The sequence below is a fragment of the Alligator sinensis genome, unplaced genomic scaffold (assembly GCF_000455745.1).
Source record: "Alligator sinensis unplaced genomic scaffold, ASM45574v1 scaffold628_2, whole genome shotgun sequence".
Taxonomy (NCBI): Eukaryota; Metazoa; Chordata; order Crocodylia; family Alligatoridae; genus Alligator; species Alligator sinensis.
Window position 1 is genome coordinate 4,891,267 of NW_005841833.1, and position 21,076 is coordinate 4,912,342.

Genomic DNA, 21,076 nt, shown 5'->3' on the forward strand with positions numbered 1-21,076 from the left:
GCCTTTTTATATAGTGGAGCTGTAGCTTTGAGGAATCACCCTTTGCTCTTTAACAAACCACAACAAATCTAACTTTATGGAAACATGGGTTGAAGTTCATTATTGAGGGCTGAAGGTTACTATTTTCATGACAAAAGCACTTAGGCACCCCAAAGAGATTGGTACCCCACTGTAGGAACACTTTTCAAACATCAGATACAAGCCTTGCCAGTAATTTGAACAGGCACCTTTCCTACTCTGGAAGGTATCCCTCCCAGTCTGTGTTTTCTCTCACACAGAGACGCTTCCCGATGGAAGTTATGCTAGTGGCCAGCCTTTGGAAATCACCAGAGGAAGCTACTTAGACCAGCTAAATTGGACATGTGCTTTGGAAGGTGTTAAATGCTTTGAGGCTTTTTGGAAAATAAAGATATGCTATGACTGTGAAGTAACAGAATAGTATCTACTCACTGAATTTGTTTGAGACCTATATAAGTAAAACTACCTGTTTACCTCTATTTCTAAGGACAAGGAAAATGCATGTATTTATCTTAAGCAATCAATTTTCTAATTTAAATACAAATCAAATATAAATTTATACACATAGATACCCATACACAGGGTGAACACCAAGGTTTTACTTAAAAAACAAGGCTTGTACTGCTCCAGTAATGATTGCAATTAGATTTGATTGCCAACTCTGTGATGAACCTCATGGAGCCTTTAAACCCTGACAGTGTTGTTCCCTGGATGTGATTCTCACATCTCTTCCCTGCAGAAATGGGCTTGTCTGTTGTGAAAGTTTGCTTGAGTTGCTATGGCTACCCCAGCTGGAGCTCGCGGTACCGTACACAGACTTCAGCTCCTGCTGCTATAATGCTGTAGTTCTCCAGCCCCCCCGGGCCGTTCCCTGCGGGACAGACAAACAGATCAGCCCTGCACTGACTCTGAGGTTAGTCTACATGTATTTGCTATTAAAAGAGAGGAGATGGAAATTATTTTAGTCTAGAAACATGGGCCAACGGATACCTGTTAATCTCTTTGCATTGCTTTGGAATGGCTGGAAAATAAGGGGCAGCTAACTTTAGAGAGGTTCCCACTAATTAACATCAAGATTTTTCCTATTGCATTAGTTCTTCTCTTGGGGTTGGGGTGGTGCAGGTGCTAAAGGGCACAGTTGACACTCCAGTGGTCATAAATTTGAGGCCATAGCAGAAGTGCTCAGGGCAGGGCCTGTTAGATTCAAACAAAGTCTGCGAATTCTGCTAAATACCTGTCATAGGGATGCAAAAAAAGGAAAGGAGTCTTCCTCCATCCCACTGTCCTCTGATTTAGTCCAACAGACTACATAGGAAAAAGAGATTAAAGTTATTTTGGGGCTAAAGTTGTGGAATGTCTGATTCTGTAAGAAGCTGCTAGCTCAGCCCCACTGTAGCGATTAACATCTAAATTGATGAGAGTTGCAGAGAGATCACTGGCAGCTATGGAACAAAAAAGCAGCAAGACCACCTTCTCCTGCCAGTTACTCATTAAATGATGGCAAAAGGAGGTGAAGGAGCAAGAACCAAGCTCCCCAACTTTGTTGCACAGAACAGCCTAAATTTAAACAGCTATGAGGGAAGGGAAGGCAGAAAAAAGCCCGCTTGATTCTGAGAACTCAGTTATCTGCAGCAGCCCAGGAGAGCTGCAGGGCACCTGTTAGTGCTGGCCTCAATTGCTGACTGGCAGCCCAGACCCACAGATCCTCTCAGCAGAGCTAGAGCAATCCAGATGAACACGCTGCTATTATCTCTCGGACGCCTGAACTGTATGTGAAGCTAGAAAGTTCAAAGGAGCTCAGTGTACATGTAGGCATCTAAAAGTGGCTAGAGTTTCAGAACAGCTTGCAGAGTTGGGTGTACGTTGGGTGCTGAGCAGTTCGGAAAATCTGGCCTTCAAGTGTAAACTTCTTAAACTTCTTCTTGCTGATTTAATTGAGAGGTTTTGGGGTTGCAAAGGGATTCTGGTACCACATGGACACCAGGAACGTGATGCAGAAAAATTGCGAGACAGCCCTTTAGAAGGTCAGTGGTGAAGCTACAAAAATAAGTTTCCTGTGGAGTACCTTTAGCTTTTGTCCTGATTTACCCTCCTGAAAGAAAAAGCAAAGAAAATCTAGGCCCCTTGTGGAGCCACGTGAATTAAGACAAAATTATTAGACTAAAAAAAAAATGTGCTGTAAGAACACAAGGCAAGATTTGGAAGGAGTATACAAAACTGGTCTGGATGGCAGAGCATGAGATGGTTTTAGTGGGAGCAGCAGCATCTCCTGGTCAGAGTTGTGAACTGCAGCACACTCATTTGTTGTCAGCTCCCAGCCATTAATGCCGGAGAACAACATTTCGAGACTCGCAGTTTATGTTATAGATCTATTTGTTTTGCATTTCCTAACTTTTTAAACCTGCAGCCTCAACACTGTGTTACTGTATGTTTGTTATTTTGAATTCTCAATATAAAATGAACACAAAAGCCAACAATAATACAACATTCACCCTTGTAGACTTGGAGATCAAAGCAGGAGACGGCTTTCTCTTCCACAGTGATGTGGAGTCATCTGTATTCTACGGGTGGAATTTTAAAAGAAACATTTAAGAGATGCATTTGTAATACACAGAATGGAGGTGAATTGCTGCTTATGTGAAACTCTTAGCCTTAACACATTTATTTAAAACTGTAACCTAGAATTGTATTAAAATAAGTTATTGTCTTTAATTTTCTTGTGATTTTTGTTTTGTGGGGAGGGGGAAAATGGTAGCTGCAACCCTTGGAGTTAAAGTAGTTGCAACCTGCGGTGCTCTTGGAGTGAAGCGTGAGAGGATTTGACTTTGTTCCGAGTACATACAGTCATGTTCCTGCCCTCAGATGAGTGGATGCTTTGCCTCACTGAGCATTGTGGATCGTGTAGAAAAAGTCTAATCTGAGTGTGTCTGAAGGAACAGCGTGTTTATCTGGCCAATCCTCCCATGCCTTGGTTCCGCTTTTGCAACAAGAAGCCAATAATACTTCCTTATCTCACAGGATGTCACACTAGTATTTGTCGGTTGTTCAGACAGTATAAGTATCTACACACACACAGTCAAATAGGTGGGATTCAGCCTCCTCTGCTGCTCTTCCAGTGAAGTCAGGTGAGGAGTAGGCAAGGTAGAGGGACTCTTCCCACCCCTTGTTTTTACTGCCTAAAGTTTGTCACAAATCAGCAGACACTCCTCCAACTCATACTCCACCCTCCTCACCCCCACGCTGCACTTCAGCACAAAGCACTGGCCAAGACTGCACACTTTGCAGATACAGGGCCTGATGCTGATGACCCCGTTACTCTGACTTCCGTAGGTTTCCATGATGGTGGGCATGTGATCGTTCCTTTTACATACAGTATTCCACGGAGAAAGGGGTATTCTTGCAGGACTATATTCATTTGATGATACCTTTAAGCATACATATCACAACAGTAAAACTAACAGGATCTTTTGGGATAAGATGCAAACACAACCCAGCCTAGCTTTTCTTGTACAGTTACCATGATGTCACAAAAACCCAATGATGTCTGTGCATAACAAGATAGACCCCAGTTGCTTGTGTAGTAAATTAAGTTAACTAGACACTGTGAAGGCTTCAAGTGGACTGGGTAGTAAAATATGGGAATCCTGCTTTCTGAAGTGTCCAAGAAAATAACACCCTTGTATGTTTAAGTGTGCTGCTCATTCACAAAGACAAAGTAGAGGCACTGAGGTAGGGGCTACTAATTATTATTATTATTATTTATTTGTATTGCAGTAGCACTGAGATGCCTAGACCAGGTTGGTGGGCCATTGTACTTAATATTGTACAAGTACATAGAAAATTATAGTTCCTGACTCTCAGAGCCCACAGACTGGAAATGAGCTGTTAACACATGGGTGAAACAAAACCACAGGAAACAAAAAAAATACCAGGCAGGATGAATGAGTAATAACAGGATCCGTTAGGACAGACTTGCCATTTGCCCAGTCCATTGATGGATGACATCAATTGTCCACAGCAATTTGAAGTTGTCATACCAGGTGCTAGGTCACTGTCAAGTAGCGATTCTCCATTGGTAGCACGGTGGAGGTGTTTCTTAACGAGTGATTTGAAGTACAAGAGTACAGGAACAGTACATTTTGAAGGGGACATTTTTCCATCTAGTGGGGCAGTACAAGAGGAAAATGCAAAGGCTGACTTTGAGCCAACAGATGTTCTAGGCTCCTGTCTTTGCCAGAGTGAAGGGAACATTCAAAATCAAATTCATGTAATAGGATGGACAAGCAGGGAGCAGCTAAATTATGAATGGCTTCAATGGGGGAAACATGAAGATGCTGATTTGATGGGACAGAACGAGAGGGAATTGTCTATGCAATATGCAAATCTGCTTCTATCTTCCTTTTCCTTGCTCCAAAGCATAGGCACTGACTTGTGTTTTTGCTGGGGGGGGCCTAAGATGATGGACAGATGGAAAATTTTATGCGTTTGAGGTAACAGCCCTCTTCCTGAGGGGGGCCATGTACTCATGGGCACCTCTGCTCCAAAGGGCTTTTTGTAATCTTGCTTTGTTTGTTCGGATCCAATCTTTCTGTCTTCCTTTCCTACTCTTTTACTAGCTATGTTGTTACAGATTATTGACACTTATATTGAACTTCACCCATTTTTCCAACAATTGAGCTCATAATCAGGGTGGGTCTGCTAGACTCCAGTTATTACAGCATGGCCATTTCATTAATACAGCATGGCATATTTGCATTACCTTAAAACTACGACAGCAACTCAACTGGCCTCTAAAAGCAAAGAAAGGGAATTAAATGCACACCTCAGCAAATAGCAAGGCCTGAATGTTTTGTGAGCTACAAGCATCCTTAATCAGCTGATGTACAGTTCCACTTGCTTGAGGGAGTACAAATAAAACTCCATTTAGTCCATTTGCATTCTCTTGCCTCAGGGCTTCCATTATTTAGTAAGAAAAAAATCCCCAAACAAGAGAAAATTAACACAACTTGCTCAATAATAACCAAGACAGTCTTCTCCAGCTTCTCAAACGAAAGAAATGGAGAGAGACAATTTATCGTACCCTTCAAGGTACTTCCATCCCTACCACATTCCCCTACTCAGTTTAGGCTTTTATACAGCTCCAAAGCTGGCTCCCATTCTGGGCTCCCAGTCTGCCTCCACTGGGGAATTGCAGCTCCCGGAGTACCTGCTCTTACAATGTGCTATGGCTGTAACAGGCCCAGGGGGTGCCCAAATGCGCCTGCAAGCCACAAATTTAAAAAGGCAAAAGGCAAAAAAAACCCACAGGTGCCAAAGCTGCAATTCCCAAATTGTTATTTAAAGCAATAAAAGCTACTCTTTGGTAACGGCTTTTGAAAATTGAGCCACGGATTTCTATTTATTAATTTAATTACTGAATAACTCTTTATTTATTCAGAAGCAGGTTAGCAGCCTGACGTTACGTGTATGTTCTAATGTTGTAGCAATCTTGATCTCCTTTGAGTTGTCTGAAGTGCATTTCCGTAGTGCGCTCCTATAAAGAAAAGCATCTTGTACTCGACCTTTGTAGCATTGCTGTTCAGAAATCTTAGAAATCATAAGTCAGACCTCTCACCTCAAGTAATAATTATTTACTTAAAAATAAATTTATCAACATAAAAATGCATTATGTGTTCTTTTTATTTTCCTGCTGTTTTTTTCAAGTATATTTCTCCACAACCATGAGCATAGAAACTTAACTTTATTTTCAAATGAAAGCTAAGAGTCACACATATTCATATGGTTCCAGTAGCTGAGCCTTTGAAAACACCAGTTATCACAAGATGTGTAACAGAAAAGGTGGCAAGTCTACTTTTGATTATCACAAATGTCTTCTCATGTGTCTTTAAATTATTGATATATTTTGGCCTCTTTTCTGTATCCTAAAATATGTTTTGTACTTATCATCTCCATTTAAAACATTACCGCACTATAGGCCCTTACAGATTAAATTAAGCCATATCTCGGTGCTGACCATCCTCTATATCCTGGAAGGCACGCAAGCTATTTTAAAAAGGTCAAAGAGCCATAATCAATTCTCTATTCATCCCAGGCAAAGGGAAAGGAAACCACAAGCAGATCCCTTTGCTACATGCAGAACACCTACTCATATTAGGCCTTCTCTTGGGACTGTGGAAGAAGAGATGCTGACAACTGGGAAGGCAGTGTCCCCATCTCCTCCCAGGAGTAGCCCAAAAGGCTTGGAAATTGCACGTCCTGTTAATACCTGCTTTGATAATGTCTGATTTATGTCTAACAACCTTTTATTTTTATTTCTAGCTAAGAACAACATGCCCTTTGTAAAATATCCTAGGACTGCAGAGCCTTTCTGGAATGAATGGGACAGGAAAGCCCAGAAAAATGGATTAAGACACGCTATTTATGCTGTAAATGGGGATCACTATACTGGGGAATGGCTGGACAATTTAAAACATGGTAAAAATATTGCTTCTTAGAAACTATAATATACTTTTAGATTTGTTATGATCCTCTGCAGGGACTTGTGATTTTTTTTTTTTTACCTGCTTCTGCCGGCCAATGCATTTGCATGTGGTATGATATATTTAGGTTAAAATTTAAAATGTTAAGGTAAGATTTCAAGTTAAGATTCAATTGACAGGAAAATGTCATTTAAAAGTATTCAGACACTTAGGTTAGGTATTATAAATAACCAACTCATTTTGAGCTCGTTTTTTTTAGTAAATGTGTTTGTGGTTGTGTGATGGCAAAATTAATAAAAAGAAAAGTAATTTGCAATCCTAATGCACGGAAGACATGGAGATGTTGAATTTTTAAGTGGGAACAAATGAGTATTTAATCTAATTTGCTCATTTAATATAAAATCAAGGGTTTATGATTAAGTCCTGACCTTAAAGAAAGTGATACGGACTGGTCAGGGCTGGCGTTTGGTGCCTGTGCAGATAGGAGCAGAGACAGATTCACTTAATATGTTAAAAGGTAAAGTTCTACCTTAAAAAAAATGAAATGGTTCTAAGAACATAAGTTGAGGTGAACTGGTTGTTAAACCTAACTGTACTAATCTCTCCTCAGTCATATTTCCTATTGTAAGAACACCTGTCTTTTTCTATTTGAATGCAAACAAAAATGTAGATTGTTATCCCTCTTTTCCTTCTTCTGCATTCACTCAACACCCACAGAGGGATCCCATGTTCTTGACCTACTCCAGGTGGCAGAGCCCTCTCACAATTCCTCCTTTCTTGTGAAGAAATATACCTACCACAACTAAAACCCACTGTTTTTCACACCTCTGCTATGAAACGTACTAAAAATGACTGTGCCAAAACCATAACCTTAGTCATGGCTTATGAATGCCAGCGATAGAGTATAAAATGAGAAAAAAGAAAAACAGATCTGCCCTCCCAATCTCACAGGGGCAGTGACCTCGCATGGCCAGAAGGAAGAACTACAATGAAACTAAAAACTATTGGGCGCCTATACATGTGCAGCGAGGCTGCTCCGAGGTGTTGTAATTACAGTGCATCGGAGCAGGCTCGATTATTCGAGTCTGCTGGAGCATGGTAATTACTGTACTGCAGCTGACTCATGTATCAGCATCCCCATGCTTAAAAATGGCGGCAGGGGCACTTTAAAGCTCGTCCGACAAGCTTTAGATAAAGTGATCCCACCACTATTTTTAAGGGCAGGGACAGTGATACACAAGATGCTCTGGGTGCTTTAATTAGAGCGGCTCTCGGAGCCACTCCAATTAAAGTGCCCCCTCCCCCCCCACCTGGAGCACGTGTATAAACGCCCATTGTTCTTCCCGACTACTTGCAAAATCTGTGAATATATCCCACCCAAAACAGCAAGCACATGAATGGCTTTCTGATTAATTTGACTTAAAGTTTAATATCATGAGTTTTTGTAATACAGTGGCATGCAAGGTTCCATTTAAGTTGGGGCCTACTGTTCAAAGTGGTGAACAGAGAGAGTAAGATGGAGCCCCTGCACAAAAGATCTTGCAGTCAAAGTAAGAGAGAAAAGAATGGGAACAAGGAATTAGCCTTGTATTCTTATATCCAGTTCACAGACAATAAACTGAGGCACTGAGCAATGAGAGTTGCATAGGAAGCCTCTGATTAAATCAACAGTGCATGCAGCTTACAAAGCGTGTCAGAATCATAAGCAGTAACCTGGCTTCATTTAGGAAAGATTGCAAGGCCATACTTGTTTTTCTATGCTTTCATACATGATTAAACTGTAAAACCAATGTTCCTAGCTGACTGGGTAGATTAAAAGATGTGGGCAGCAGAAGAGCACAGTGTTCTGTCTCTCCTGTTGATATAATTAATGACTCACAATAAATCTTGTAAAGGTGCCCAGATCTTGTTGTGCTGAATGCCTTCAGAAATGCTTTTAATAATAAATGTTATGCTTTACTGTAGTTCTTGGACTTTAAAACAGGTAAAGGAACGCAGATCTGGAAACGCACAGGAGCAATATATAATGGTGACTGGAAGTTTGGAAAACGAGATGGATATGGAACGTACAGTATTCCTGATCCTGTAACTAAAGGATATAAGAAAGTGTATTCAGGCTGGTGGAAAAATGACAAAAAATGTGTAAGTGATTTCCCATTCTTCCCCCAAGGCTCTTATGCAGGATTACTTTGTAAGAGGTTATTAATGGATGTCTTGATACAAGAACAAAACAATGGGCCAGATTTGGACATACATTAAAAAAAATGTTCTGTTGGCATGCTAAGAGGATGGTCCAAAGCATGAACCTCCCCCTATGCTCTCCTAATTATGAGCTTTTGGCTTCCAAAACAAAATTCTTCAGAGCATGATTTCATTGTTATATATTAGATATAGAAGATGTAGTCAGTCTCAAAGCCAGCAGTGGAGAAGAAATATTCTGTAGCTGCTGAGAGAAGGAACGAGATTAAGCGTGTCCTCAGAGTTTTACTTTTTGTTATATTTTGCATTGAAATGTGGGCTGTTGAAAGATTGCCAGCCTTGGAGACTAAAATGCATTATCTGCAGAAAAGGCTTAGTATGGGCAATAGAAGTACTAGCTTTCCTTCATTGTTCTTCCTATAAGTCGTAGCCCTATAGACATTTAATTTTCCACGGCCACTGAATCCTTGGTCTCTAATGAAATTGTCAGCAAGGAGGGATAGTTGTACTGGGAAATCTTGTTAGTGTAGGCACCTGTTCCCCAACAACTGAAATGAGATCATATATATCCAAACGACTTGCACACAGCAGTGACTACAAACCTAGGTCATATTCAAGGGAATGGTGTAGAAGTAAGAAGTTTTATAGCCTTTGATCAATCTCACAGCCCGTGTAACTAGTTACTTCCACATTTGAACTGAGTAATGGAGGCTTGTTGGAAGAGCATATATGTAAGTGTTACAAGAAGCTATATCTTGTCAACATAGGTCTTTCACAAATCATCACAATACATTAGGACTATAACACAGGTCCTTTTAGAAACAGATTGTTGCCAGAGAATACATACCTATCTTTATACCAAGGAAGTCATCCTTGAAAAAAAAGTTACTGCGGTTTCCTAGGCAAAATCCTCTTAGAAACTCTTCCTGATCTGCCAATGAAAACTTCATGTTACCCTCTGTGTCTGTTTTCAAATTAAATTAACAGCCTCTCTGACATCTAATTGACATGCACTACCATGGCGCTCAACTCTTCAGGGAGGCCTCATTTTTAATTCTTTGAAGATATATTTTGAATGATCGAGCTTTTGTGAACTATTTAGGATGATGCGCTCATTTTACTTGTCCTTTCCTTATATGAAAGCTTTCCATTTGCATCCATGAAGCTCAATGCTAGTAGCATTCTGAAAAATCAATTTTTTCCAGAACTCATTTTATTTTTCTACAGCGATAAGCTACCACTTTCCTTCTGTGGGAAAACTCATTAACACCATGTAAACGGCTCTGACTGATATAAATCTCTGGAGCAGTGCAGGCTTTTGACTCCTCAGAACAGGTGAACATATAACTAAGCCAAACAACTCTGGTGCTTCCTGTATAAAATAACATATGTAGTCTTCTCTGAGGAAATTCCTAACCAAAACCCACCACTTGCACAAACCGGTTGTCATTTCAGATGAGACACTAAGGAGGTCAGACTCTCTGGAGAATTATTAGTCCCAAAACAGTTCCTCCAGGACAGAGTTGATCCCCTTTGGCTGGGGACAGCACAGAAGCAGCTTGGAAAGATGTACTGGTGGTTCAGACAAAACGAAGACTTAATTCTCCATGGCTGCCAGTCCAACAGCTTTTGATAGCGCTAAATGAATTACGGAATTAAAAAAAATAAGAGGGGTGGGGAAGGAAGGAAACACTAAGGTTGTTTGGGGGAATTTAGGATGTTTGGGACATTGTGTTGTAGGAAGGAAAAGAGTCAGAACAATGCAGATCCTCTCCTCTGGAGTAAAGACAAACTGAGACCACTCCTTCTGCAATGTAGCTTTTATCATGGTTTTTTTCCCCTTGCCCAGAGGATTGTAGACTCACTACTACAGACATTTCTCTTGTGCCACAGCTTAGATATCAAGCCTCGTTCTGGTTCTTCACCATTTTCTGTTTTTTTTTTAATCCCCATGCATGGTTTCCTGTTTTGGGCATGGATACAGTTCTGGGTTTGTTTTATTTTTGGACCATATATTGTATTAATAACACTCAAAGGAAAGGAGGAGACAGCCCTTGCCTCAACAGGCTTATAAGTAGTATGATTCTCAAAAGCCTTGTGGGAACTTGAAGGCATCGTACCCCTCTCCAGGCTATAGGGAAAAGGTGGACATCTTGCAGCGTACATGCCAAGAGTGGCACAGGAAGCCTCTGTGTGTGGCTTGGGGCAGACCAGGGAGGGGACAGCAACAGATGGTTCAGGAAGCAGAGCAGTAGATCAGGCAGGAGAAGGGGATCAGGGACTTAAGCAGCTCCAAAATAAAAATGTATTACACTTGGCTAACCTTGCATTCATTTTGAACACCTTCTAGAAGTGAAAAATATGAGGGGTTTCTGGTTAATATAGTTTTTCAATAAATGTTGCTATGTATTCAAGATGCTGTTAAACACATAGGCTGCTAATTTGCTCGTTATTGCTATCAGGAAGCAGTTCCTGAGAATCCAGACTCCATGCACTAGATAAGCTACCTCTTGTGAATGCAGAAAATGCTTAAGCTTGGAGGAGTGAGGACCAAAACCTTGTCATTTTAGGGCTACGGAACTAGATTTTATTCAGACACCGAATATTATGAAGGGGAATGGAGCAGTGGGCAAAGAAGTGGTTGGGGCAGAATGTACTACAAGGATGGATCCATCTATGAAGGGCAATGGCTGAAAGACCAGCACAGCGGCCAGGGAATGCTTCGCCTATGTAAGTTCCAACAGTTCCTGCACTTGGGGATATGAAAACTGCATATTGACCTCCAGCACCCACAAACCTCTGATCCCTGGGTGGTCCCCCCCCTCTTCCCTAATAACGTCCTTGTATTAGGACTATGGGTTCTTCCCCCAAGTCTCTTCCTTGTCTTCAGATCTTGGGTCAGATTCTTTCATCTTTTTTCCTCTGTGATGCTGCCCTCCAGAACAATGCTGTGACTCAGGCCAGCACAAACCGCGCAGTTTGTTTATTCTTAAATTACCAGGACGGGCGAAGAACGTGTCGTAGCAAACCAGGAACTTTCTAAATGGGGGCACTGCAAAACACGACCTGGTTTTGAATGTTCAGTTTTAATTTCCGTTTACTTTGTTTTTGTTTTTGGTTTCAAGTATCATTTGAGGGCCCCTCCTTCCCTGATGTTACATTTTACCCTGGCCCCCTCCAAAGCCCTGTATTCGCTGATCAGCTCTGAGCTCAGCCTCACCGGAAATAACATTGAACCCTTCATGACCAGGAAATGTCATGGGCAATCTCAGGATAAACATAGATGTTTTGGCTCATTGTTCTGCTTGGAGTTAGATCAGTTTGAACTTGAAGCCAAGAATCCTGATCATCTTCCAATATAAGGAGAGTTTCTCTTAAAATGGTCCTGGAAGGCTATCTCCCTTCCTATGCTGCTGTTCATCCAGTTGGTTCCTCAAGTGAACTCCATACTGATTCAGCAAAGCAGAGAAAAAGCATAGGCAATGCCTTTAGTATGCACTGCATCTAAGCCAGAGAGATTGCCTCTATCTATGTAAAGTCACCTTAACCCAGTGGTTTATCCTAGTTAAATTAACAAAACCAGCCTCCCATGTATAAGTTACATTGCTCATTTGCTTTGGTCCCCTTAATATTACCCACCTCTGGATTACAAATTAGATGTCCCTCAAGACCTATCTACTCACTTTCAGAGCTCGTGCTACTTCAGGCATGGCTTAGAACCGATTATAAGTTGGATTCTCTTGGTTAAAATTAGGCAGCACAATTATTTCATGCCCACAAGCTTAATATATTCAGCTCAGCCCCTGGAAGCAGGCTCACATGCTGGAAGCTTTGCAATAGGAAAGAAAAGCAGTTCTTCAATGGAGGTCACGATGAGCTGCAGCTCAAGATTAAATTGCTTGTGCTGGCACAACGCCTGGAGAGGGTGATCTTAGACTTGGGAATCTCACTGATTTTCTGGCTCCACTTTAGACAGGTTTTTAAAACTAGACCATTGCTCATTGGCAGCAGAGAACAAGGCTGTGAACAATGCAGTGTTTCAGCTGCCTTGGAAAGTGAACAGAAGGGAGTTCCAGTGCATTTCAATCAATCCAGAGTGTTGGCCAGGTCAACCCCATGATTTGTTGGACTCCAGGCTGATGACATGAGAGAATGTAAAGGTACACAGACTGAGTAGTTGCCCCCTTTTGAGACCACTGCAGAGCAGGTGCTAAGGTAGACTGCGGCACCCTCACCATCCTGAACTTCCTCCTACAAACCTAACCCATATCCAACCTTTGTCACACGTGTGTTCAAAAGCACATCCCCGATTCTCTCCTGCTGCTTTTACCAAGTGTTAGCAATTTCCAGACACCCTCACATCCTTTGCAGTCAGCTCAGAAAAGCCGCTGCTGCTGCCACTGCCATCACACAGCAGGCTGAAGTTCCAGCGGCTCAAATCCAAAGGTGCCTCAAAGCCCATGTTATAAGTAGCTTAAAAACATTATTTTGGAAGTATGTTTTGGCCCAAAACACTACAGCTAGAAAAGAAGGGCTTAGAAGTAGCTTGACCTGACCAACCTGATAGCTTTTTATGACGAGATGCCTGGCTTTGTGGATGTAGGGAGAGCAGTGGACATGATATGCCTTGACTTTAGCAAGGCTTTTGACATGGTCTTCCACAACATTTGTGCAAGCAAGCTAAGGCAGTATAGATTGGATAAATGGACTCTTAGGTGGATAGAAACTGGGTGGATTGTTGGGCTCAAAGGGTTGCTGCAAGTTTGGCAGCCAGTATCGAGTGGAGTACCCCAGGGGTTGGTCCTGGGTTCAGCTTTGTTCAATATCTTCAGTGGTCTGGAAGATGGGATGTAGTGCACCCTTAACAAGTTTGCAGATGACACCAAGCGGGGGGTGGGGGGGTGGGGGGAGGAGTAGCAGATATGCTGGAGGGTAGGGTTAGGATTTAGAGACGTTAAGAAATCTCATGAGATTCAGTAAGTGCAAAGTCCTGCACTTGGGACAGAACAATCCCATTCACCGGTGTGGGCTGGGGGCTGACTGGTTGGGCAGCTGCTCTGCAGAAAAGGACCTGGGGGTGGCAGGGAACAAGAAGCTGAACAGGAGTCAGCAGCGTGCTCTTGGTGTGAAGAAAGCTAACAGCATCCTGGACTGAGTTAGCAGGAGCATTGTCAGCAGATGGAGGGAAGTGATTCTTCCCCTCTATGCGGCACTGGGGAGGCCACATCTGGAGTCTTGTGTCCAGTTGTGGGCCCCCCGCTACAGAAAGGATGTGGACACATTGGAAAAAGTCCAGCAGAGGGCTAGGAAAATAGGTGTGGGGCTGGGGGACAGGACTTACTAGGAGAGGCTGACGGAACTGGGCTGATTTAGTCTAGAGAAGAGGAGACCGAGGGGGATTGAATAGCAGCCTTCAACTCCCTGCAGGTTGCAAAGAGGATGGAGCTGGACTGTTCTCAGCGGGGGCAGATGACAGGACAAGGGGCAATGGGCTCAAGTTGCACCAAGGGAAATTTAGGTTGGATATTAGGAAAAACCTTCATGAGGAGGGTGGTGAAGCATTAGACCAGGCTCCCCAGAGAGGTTGTGGAATCTCCACCTTTGGAGGTTTTTAAGACCCAGCTGGACAAACCCTTGGCTGGGATCATCTAGTTGGGGCTGGTCCTACTTAGAGCAGGGGGTTGGACTAGATGAACTCCTTTCCCACCCTATTTTTCTATGATTCCAACCTCCTTCAGAAGCACAGCCTTACGTTGTGGCTGCTTTTCGATCCAAGTAGGATTCTCATTTCCTTGTAACTCTGTATCCTATAGAAGTGCTTCTTGTCAATCATGGTCCTATTATTAAATATACAGCCAAAATGCATATAAAGAGGTACCACTTGTCCAGATGGCGTACTAGGACTGGGCCTACTTCTTGGCCCTACATAGGCACATGAATATCCTGGTCTGAAGGTCATTTATAAAAGTTACTTGCAAGTTGTACTTGAAATGCAGGTTATGTTCATTGGACACAAAGGTCACCTGATATTTCTGACTTAACTGAGGTTTTAAGGAACAAGAGTCCAATATAAGTTTGCTGTACTTTAGGACAGGGTTGCTAATTCTGCTTTATTGTGAATTTTGTTTAGAACATGCATGGAAACTGAATAAAAGTCCATGAAAACAAAGTAATTTAAAAACTCATACAAGTATTTGATAGTTGTTGCTGTGTCCTCCCAGTTCTATGATAGAGCAGCTGGAGCACTATTCAGATGGAACGCATTCTGCAATGCTCGGTCTCCTCAAGTTACTCCTATAAATGGAGCTAGAATAAAGACGTAACCTGGATAAACTACCATCAGTGTATGTTTTGTTTCACCTCCGGTCACCTGGTGAAAGTGTGCCTGTTTCATTATCTGTTCCCTTTTATTATTGCATCATTATAGCACATGAAAATCGGTATGAAGGAACCTGGAAAGATGGAAAGAAACATGGGCCAGGAAAGTTTTTCTACTTGGACAAAGGACAGTTGTTTGAAGGTTTCTGGGTTGCTGATGTGCCAAAGTCTGGCACTATGATTGACTGTGGCAGGGAAGCAGCTCCAGCCCCTACTCAGTATCCAATCCCAAAGGTAACTGCTTCCCATTAGGTTTTAAAGCATACAGCTGGGTAACATTTATTTCTCCAAGTCCATATGGAATCTATTGTTGCTATGCATGAATTCAGGAGGAAACCGTACAATCATTAGGTATTGCATAGTTACCACAGCTACCTTCAGTCTGAAGCAGTGTCTGTCCTGCTCAGCACCACCAACAGCTTACTAGATTAGGGGGACCTCTAGTCTGCTTTAGTATGACTGCACTCATTGGTTGACTGCAGACACCTTGTCTGTTGTTGAAACTGTAGTTGACACCTAGCAGGTCACAGAGAAGAGAAAAAAACCCCCAATATCAGTACCTGGTAGTACCTGCCATTCAAACCACTGAGGCAAGACTTGGTTACACTTTGGCTAATACTGTGTACTTGCCAACAGCACTCACGTTCTCTACAGCAACATGGAGAGAGAAATACACACTTGGTATCCTAATAAAAGCAGGAAAGTGTAAGAACTGTTTGGAAATACTGCAGGACAAACTGAAGTCCTACTAAAAGGGATATTCTCCATTAGCTCTCGAGTAATCAGCATTTACAAAAACTGACCTTTCTTTAATTATATAGCATAATTTACTTGTGTTTTAATTTAGATTGAATTGGCCAATCCAGATGGTGTTTTGGAAGAGGTCTGGGCAATATTTGATGACAGCCAAGAAGAAGATCAAATGGATGCTGGGAGAAGATGAGAGAGTGCAGTCCTTGGTTTCCTCATTTGGAACATTGTCCTAGGTCTGTAGAACACCATATTGGGCTGCGCTCTTTAAAGCAGAGAGATCTGCAAGCTCACTCTGTTTCCAAACACTTTGCTAGCACCTCCAAACTGTCCGTGTGGACTTCTTTCTGTATTCATATTTCCAAATGAACTATTTTGCTTGGGAGTTTGGAAGCTGAAGAGACCTTGTAGGAAGAAATAATCCTGCCCACAAATATACTGAAGTCAGTGGCTTTCTCCTATGAAACAGGAAACCAACTTCTAGGCTGTTTTAATGCCATACAATACAGTCAAATAGACTGAAAGCCAAGCGCACACCCTTTACACTATCTTCCAGTCGCAAGAATTTGAGTCATGGCAGAATCTTGGAAGATGCATATTTTCCGTTCTTCAAGCCACAAACACAAAGTTAATTTAGTCCTAGTGTTAAATAAGGGACGCGCAGATGCTAGCATTGCATACTCATCAGCCAGAGACTGGCTGACAGTTGTCAGCCTGGTATTGCAGAACAAGACCATGTCTACTGGTGGCCACAGAAGAAAGCAGCTACAGCAGCCTGAATTTCTTCCTACTATAATTCCATGATGGTAGCTGCATTAACAATCAGCTTACAAACTCCTGGTAGCTTTCCTGGAACTTGATAATGTAAGAGTAATTTTTTTGCTGGATTATATACTAACTAAACAAACACGAGTCTGGTTTGCAGCCTGACTCAGGACTCCTGCATCACAGTGGCATGAAGTTAGCCTTCAGTGGAACAGCTAACCCTAAAGCAAGAGCACTAAGTGCTATCCCTACTCTCCATGTCCAGTTAATCAAATAGAATCGACCCAACAGTGCTGGTTTCTTTTTAAAAACACCCCATTATTCTTATAGGATACTTTTTTTTGAGCTGAGCTTGAATGCAACAACTAAGCCTTTGCACCTTTGAGGAGTATTTCTCATTCAAGCTCCAGTGAATAAGCTTTTTGTGGATGAACAAGGTCAGTTGGAGTTCGAGTTCTCTGCACAGCCTATAGAGCCACACTTGCATCATCTATTTAATCTGCCCTCTGATTTAGCTTCAGTGCTGCAGTCTAGCCAGATTGTGACACCCGACTGCACTGGTCACATGGCCGTACTCACTTCCACAGAGAGTGAACTTCTTCATTGAACAACTGGGGGAGAAGGGCACAGTCTTAGCTCAGTACAAGTTACTTCTTTTCAGGGCCTTTTCCCACTTGCACACGAGATGGGAGGCAGGATTTCTCTAACATGCTGTAGGAAACTGGAACATTGGAAAAAAACTGAAATGCCCTCTCTCTTGTACCCCTTCCCCACACCCCTCTTGCCTTCCCCCAACGACACTTAGTAGAACCCACCATTGCACACAGAAGCTGAGCTTCACACAAATGTCAAGCAGGCCCGACAGATCTGGGAATGGATGTTGCCACAAACCAAAATGGGCTTTGCAACAAACCGAGTTCTAATTCTTTTTCCCCCCCTGCCATCAATATAAGATTGCATCTTTCTCTCGACATTTAATACAAGTAAGGATGAGAGAATTTAACCACTCTGTGACCAAAAGTCACCACTGCCAATTTTAGCATCACATTCTACCATCACATCCCTCTGGTCTTTAGTGCGTGCGTCTACATGTTGCCATATGGCGACATAGTGACGCACCATGCCGCCCTACAGTGACATAGCAATCATGTGAATCTACACACGATAGCTATGTTGCTGTCGCAGCGCAGTCCCTGCTTATAGCGCACCACTACAGCAATGTAGCAGGGAAATCTTCATGTGTGCCGCCTGTACGGTGCAGTATGGGCAGTTATTGCTCCGTCACTAAAATACGGTGATGTGTAGACATGGCCAGTACGTCATAACCGTCAAGTAGGATTGCTACCTTGAAGTCAATGGAGCCACACCAGTAGCTTCATTTCTATATTGGTACAAGGACTTCTTTTTTGTAGCAGACTGCCACTAGGTTTTGTATGAGCACACTATTTGTATGTGGCACTGCAACCAGTTAACAAGAGCCAGTGTTATGAGTCAGGGACCACATCATGAGATCATCTGTTTACACCACACTTCCAAATATCGCTCATTTTGTTTATCGTTCTTTTAACTTTTCCTGGCTCTCATTTGAGTAAGGGTCTTCTTTTTCAGACACTCCATAGAGAATAACACCAACACAATTCTTCGTCCCAAGAAACAAGCAGTGTCAGAATTAGGAAACATGCTGAGACTATATTAAGCTTGTTATGCTGACTAACAGCCAGAAAGGATTTGCCTTTGTCTGGAAAACTAGAGAGAACTTTGTATCTGACACACTGCATGGTTAAACACTGAACATGTTTAAGAGGACATCCACAGGAACCTGGGGTTGCAATAAGTACTGAAGGTGTGCATTGTCTGGCGTCTTGACAAGATAAAATAACCATGCCAACCAAGTATATTTTTATTTAATTATTATAAAGTCATTTATATCTAAGTAAAAGCTGTATACAGTAACTGATGTTTAAAGTATCTGAGGTAAATGCTTAATACCATTAGTATAAATAAGGAATAAAAATAAAATGGTGTGCTCTACTGTTCAGAGTACACACTTGGCATTGTAAGTTCTGGCCTTTCGTCTGCCCACCGCTCAGGTGCATGGCTGCACAAGACAAGACAACTGCGCCATTTACCCGGTTGTCAAATGGAAGAAACACAAGAGCTGTGTTGAAAAGTGCAGTTATAGTCAGAAAACATATGGTCATAATGACACTCACTTAAAAGTACAGTGTTACTTGTAGCTCCACATTTTCCTCTACTGCTGTATGAAAGACTTGCAACATACAGGTAACAGACTACTTTTGTCCAGGCAAACAGTATAAGTGATTACATGGAATAAGCTGGGGAAAAAAAGTGCTAACTTCTCATTCACAATCATTTTAAGAGAGTTGCAATTGTGGACACAACATTTTCAGGGGGAAGTATCCCCAGACCTGATAGTGTCCCTTTGATTCTGTTTGTACACTAGTGCAAATAATTCAGGCTGGCTTGGTTTACAATGGCTTTGTAAAAAGCTAGTTTCCCCAGGAAAAGGTAGATATTGTTAGCTTTAGTACTGTCAACAATTTTAGTAGAGGATGGGAAGATAGATCAGTGGTTCTCAACTTTTTTTGATTTCAGGCATCCTTGACAGACTCAAGACACCCCACATTAGACTCGGGGTTCCCCTCCAGAACCTGGCAGGGAAGATTCGCAGCCTGTACTTCTGTCCCGTCGCTCTGGTTGAGAATCACTGGACTAGAGTTTAGGCCTAGGCTGCTACAACTTTCATAACTGTTTTAGAGTGCTGCTCCAACAACTGAAGTAAATGTTTACTAATTTAATCCCATCAGCACTGTAGGAACGAACAGCCACGGCACAACTGGAAGGATTCTGGTCGTAAACAAAATCATTAATTTTATTTTGGTTACAAAGACTACAGGCCGGCAACATCAGAACCAGAATGAATCCAGTTCAACTTTCAGAGTCCAGGAACAATTTGTGGGGATGGCACTTGGGAAGGGGTTTTCTTCCTTGCTAATTAACAAAAGTATACTGGATGCAAGACTGTTTAAGACAACTATGGTACTCCTCCTTTGACATAATTTCTGAATATAAACTGCACTTTTGGTCTAGCCTGTCTATCAAGTGTGGTTCCAAGAAACCAGTCCCATTCACATCAGTGAATGGGAATAAACACCACACATTTGACAGGAAATCTTTGCAAAATTAGGACCTTATTTATAAAGCGCATTGAGATATCTGGAAAAAGAGGGGCTGGGTGTAATGGACTAAATTTAAACCAGGCATAAAAAGGCACAACTTCCATCAGGCTGAATCCGATACAATAAATCTCAAAATTACACTCTCTAGCATACAGCTATGAGTGGGGTCCCTGTTCTTTTCCAGTGGATTTGAAGAGTCACAAACCAGTATTTCCTGGATTAAAAAAACACCAACCCAAATCCTTTTCACATTAAAACCAAATCACTTTCATCCTTCAGCAATGTCAGGAAAACCCTGCAAAAAACAATTTACTCGTAAATAGACCTGGAATCAAACCCACTCTGAAAGAATCAGGGACAAAACTTGTAGTCCTCAGGCAAAATAACCCTTCTCATTGAAGTCAGTGAAAAGAAGTAGTTTTCACCTGAGGAACTATACAGTATATTTGAGGGAGAAACTTCGAATTTTGAGATAACAGCTTGAGGTTAAAAACAGTAGCCTCATTCTATCAAAGATGCATGTGTCTGAAAAAAGTAAGCAGCAATATTACAAATCACCCATTTTCATAAATAAGTCTATATAGAAAGTAGTCTTCCAGCACCTCTTGGAAGCATGATCATAGAAGACAAAAATTATTAAAATCCTAAATACAACAACATTTGAGCAAGCAGTTTTTTCTAACAAAACCAAGGCATAGCTAATTACTTGGGAGTCTAACACAGACCTTTTAAGTGCCTTTTACTGTCTGTATCAGAGAATTTATTCAAAATATATATATTTTTATATAAAAAAAAGTAGAAAATAATTGCTACTTTGGCTTGAAAGAACAGCAATTGTTCCGGCATAATTAGGTGTCTACCATTTTTTGCCATGGATAGGACTCCCTCCACCCCCCTCCACATCACACTACTAGCAACAAGTTCTCAAGCAAAAAAAGTCCAGTGATAATTTCCATTTAGCTTTCTTCTTTTCTTTTTTTTTTCTTTTTTAAAAGGTTCCTAAATAGAAACAAGCACTTTTATCTTTTCAGATAACATGTGCTGGCTCAAAGATATTACAGCAGTTATTGCTTTTCTGTACATTTTCTTCCAAAGAAGAATACAGGTAGGGCCTCAGTCCTACTGATGTGGCTCATATCACATCATAAAAAGACTGGTCCTGAAGGGTTAGATAACTTATAGCTGCCACAGCAAGTGGTGCTAGAGTAATAATTACCTGGCAGCAAAATATGACTTGGGGAGGCCAAGGGAAAAGAAGGGTGTGGTAGGGGAAGCTTTCATTTTAAG

The 21,076-nt window shown here is 41.8% G+C and overlaps 1 protein-coding gene across 1 annotated transcript; it reads left to right on the top strand.

Annotated features, from left to right (window-relative positions):
* Nucleotides 1-766: 766 nt before the first annotated feature.
* On the top strand, nt 767-21,066 carry MORN3 (MORN repeat containing 3). The gene is made up of 6 exons (XM_006015265.3): nt 767-931; nt 6,337-6,492; nt 8,482-8,639; nt 11,267-11,426; nt 15,124-15,308; nt 15,922-21,066. Exons 2-6 carry the CDS (start codon nt 6,348-6,350, stop codon nt 16,015-16,017), a joined length of 744 nt encoding a protein of 247 aa, XP_006015327.1. The 5' UTR covers nt 767-931; nt 6,337-6,347; the 3' UTR covers nt 16,018-21,066.
* The last annotated feature ends 10 nt before the right edge of the window (nt 21,067-21,076 follow it).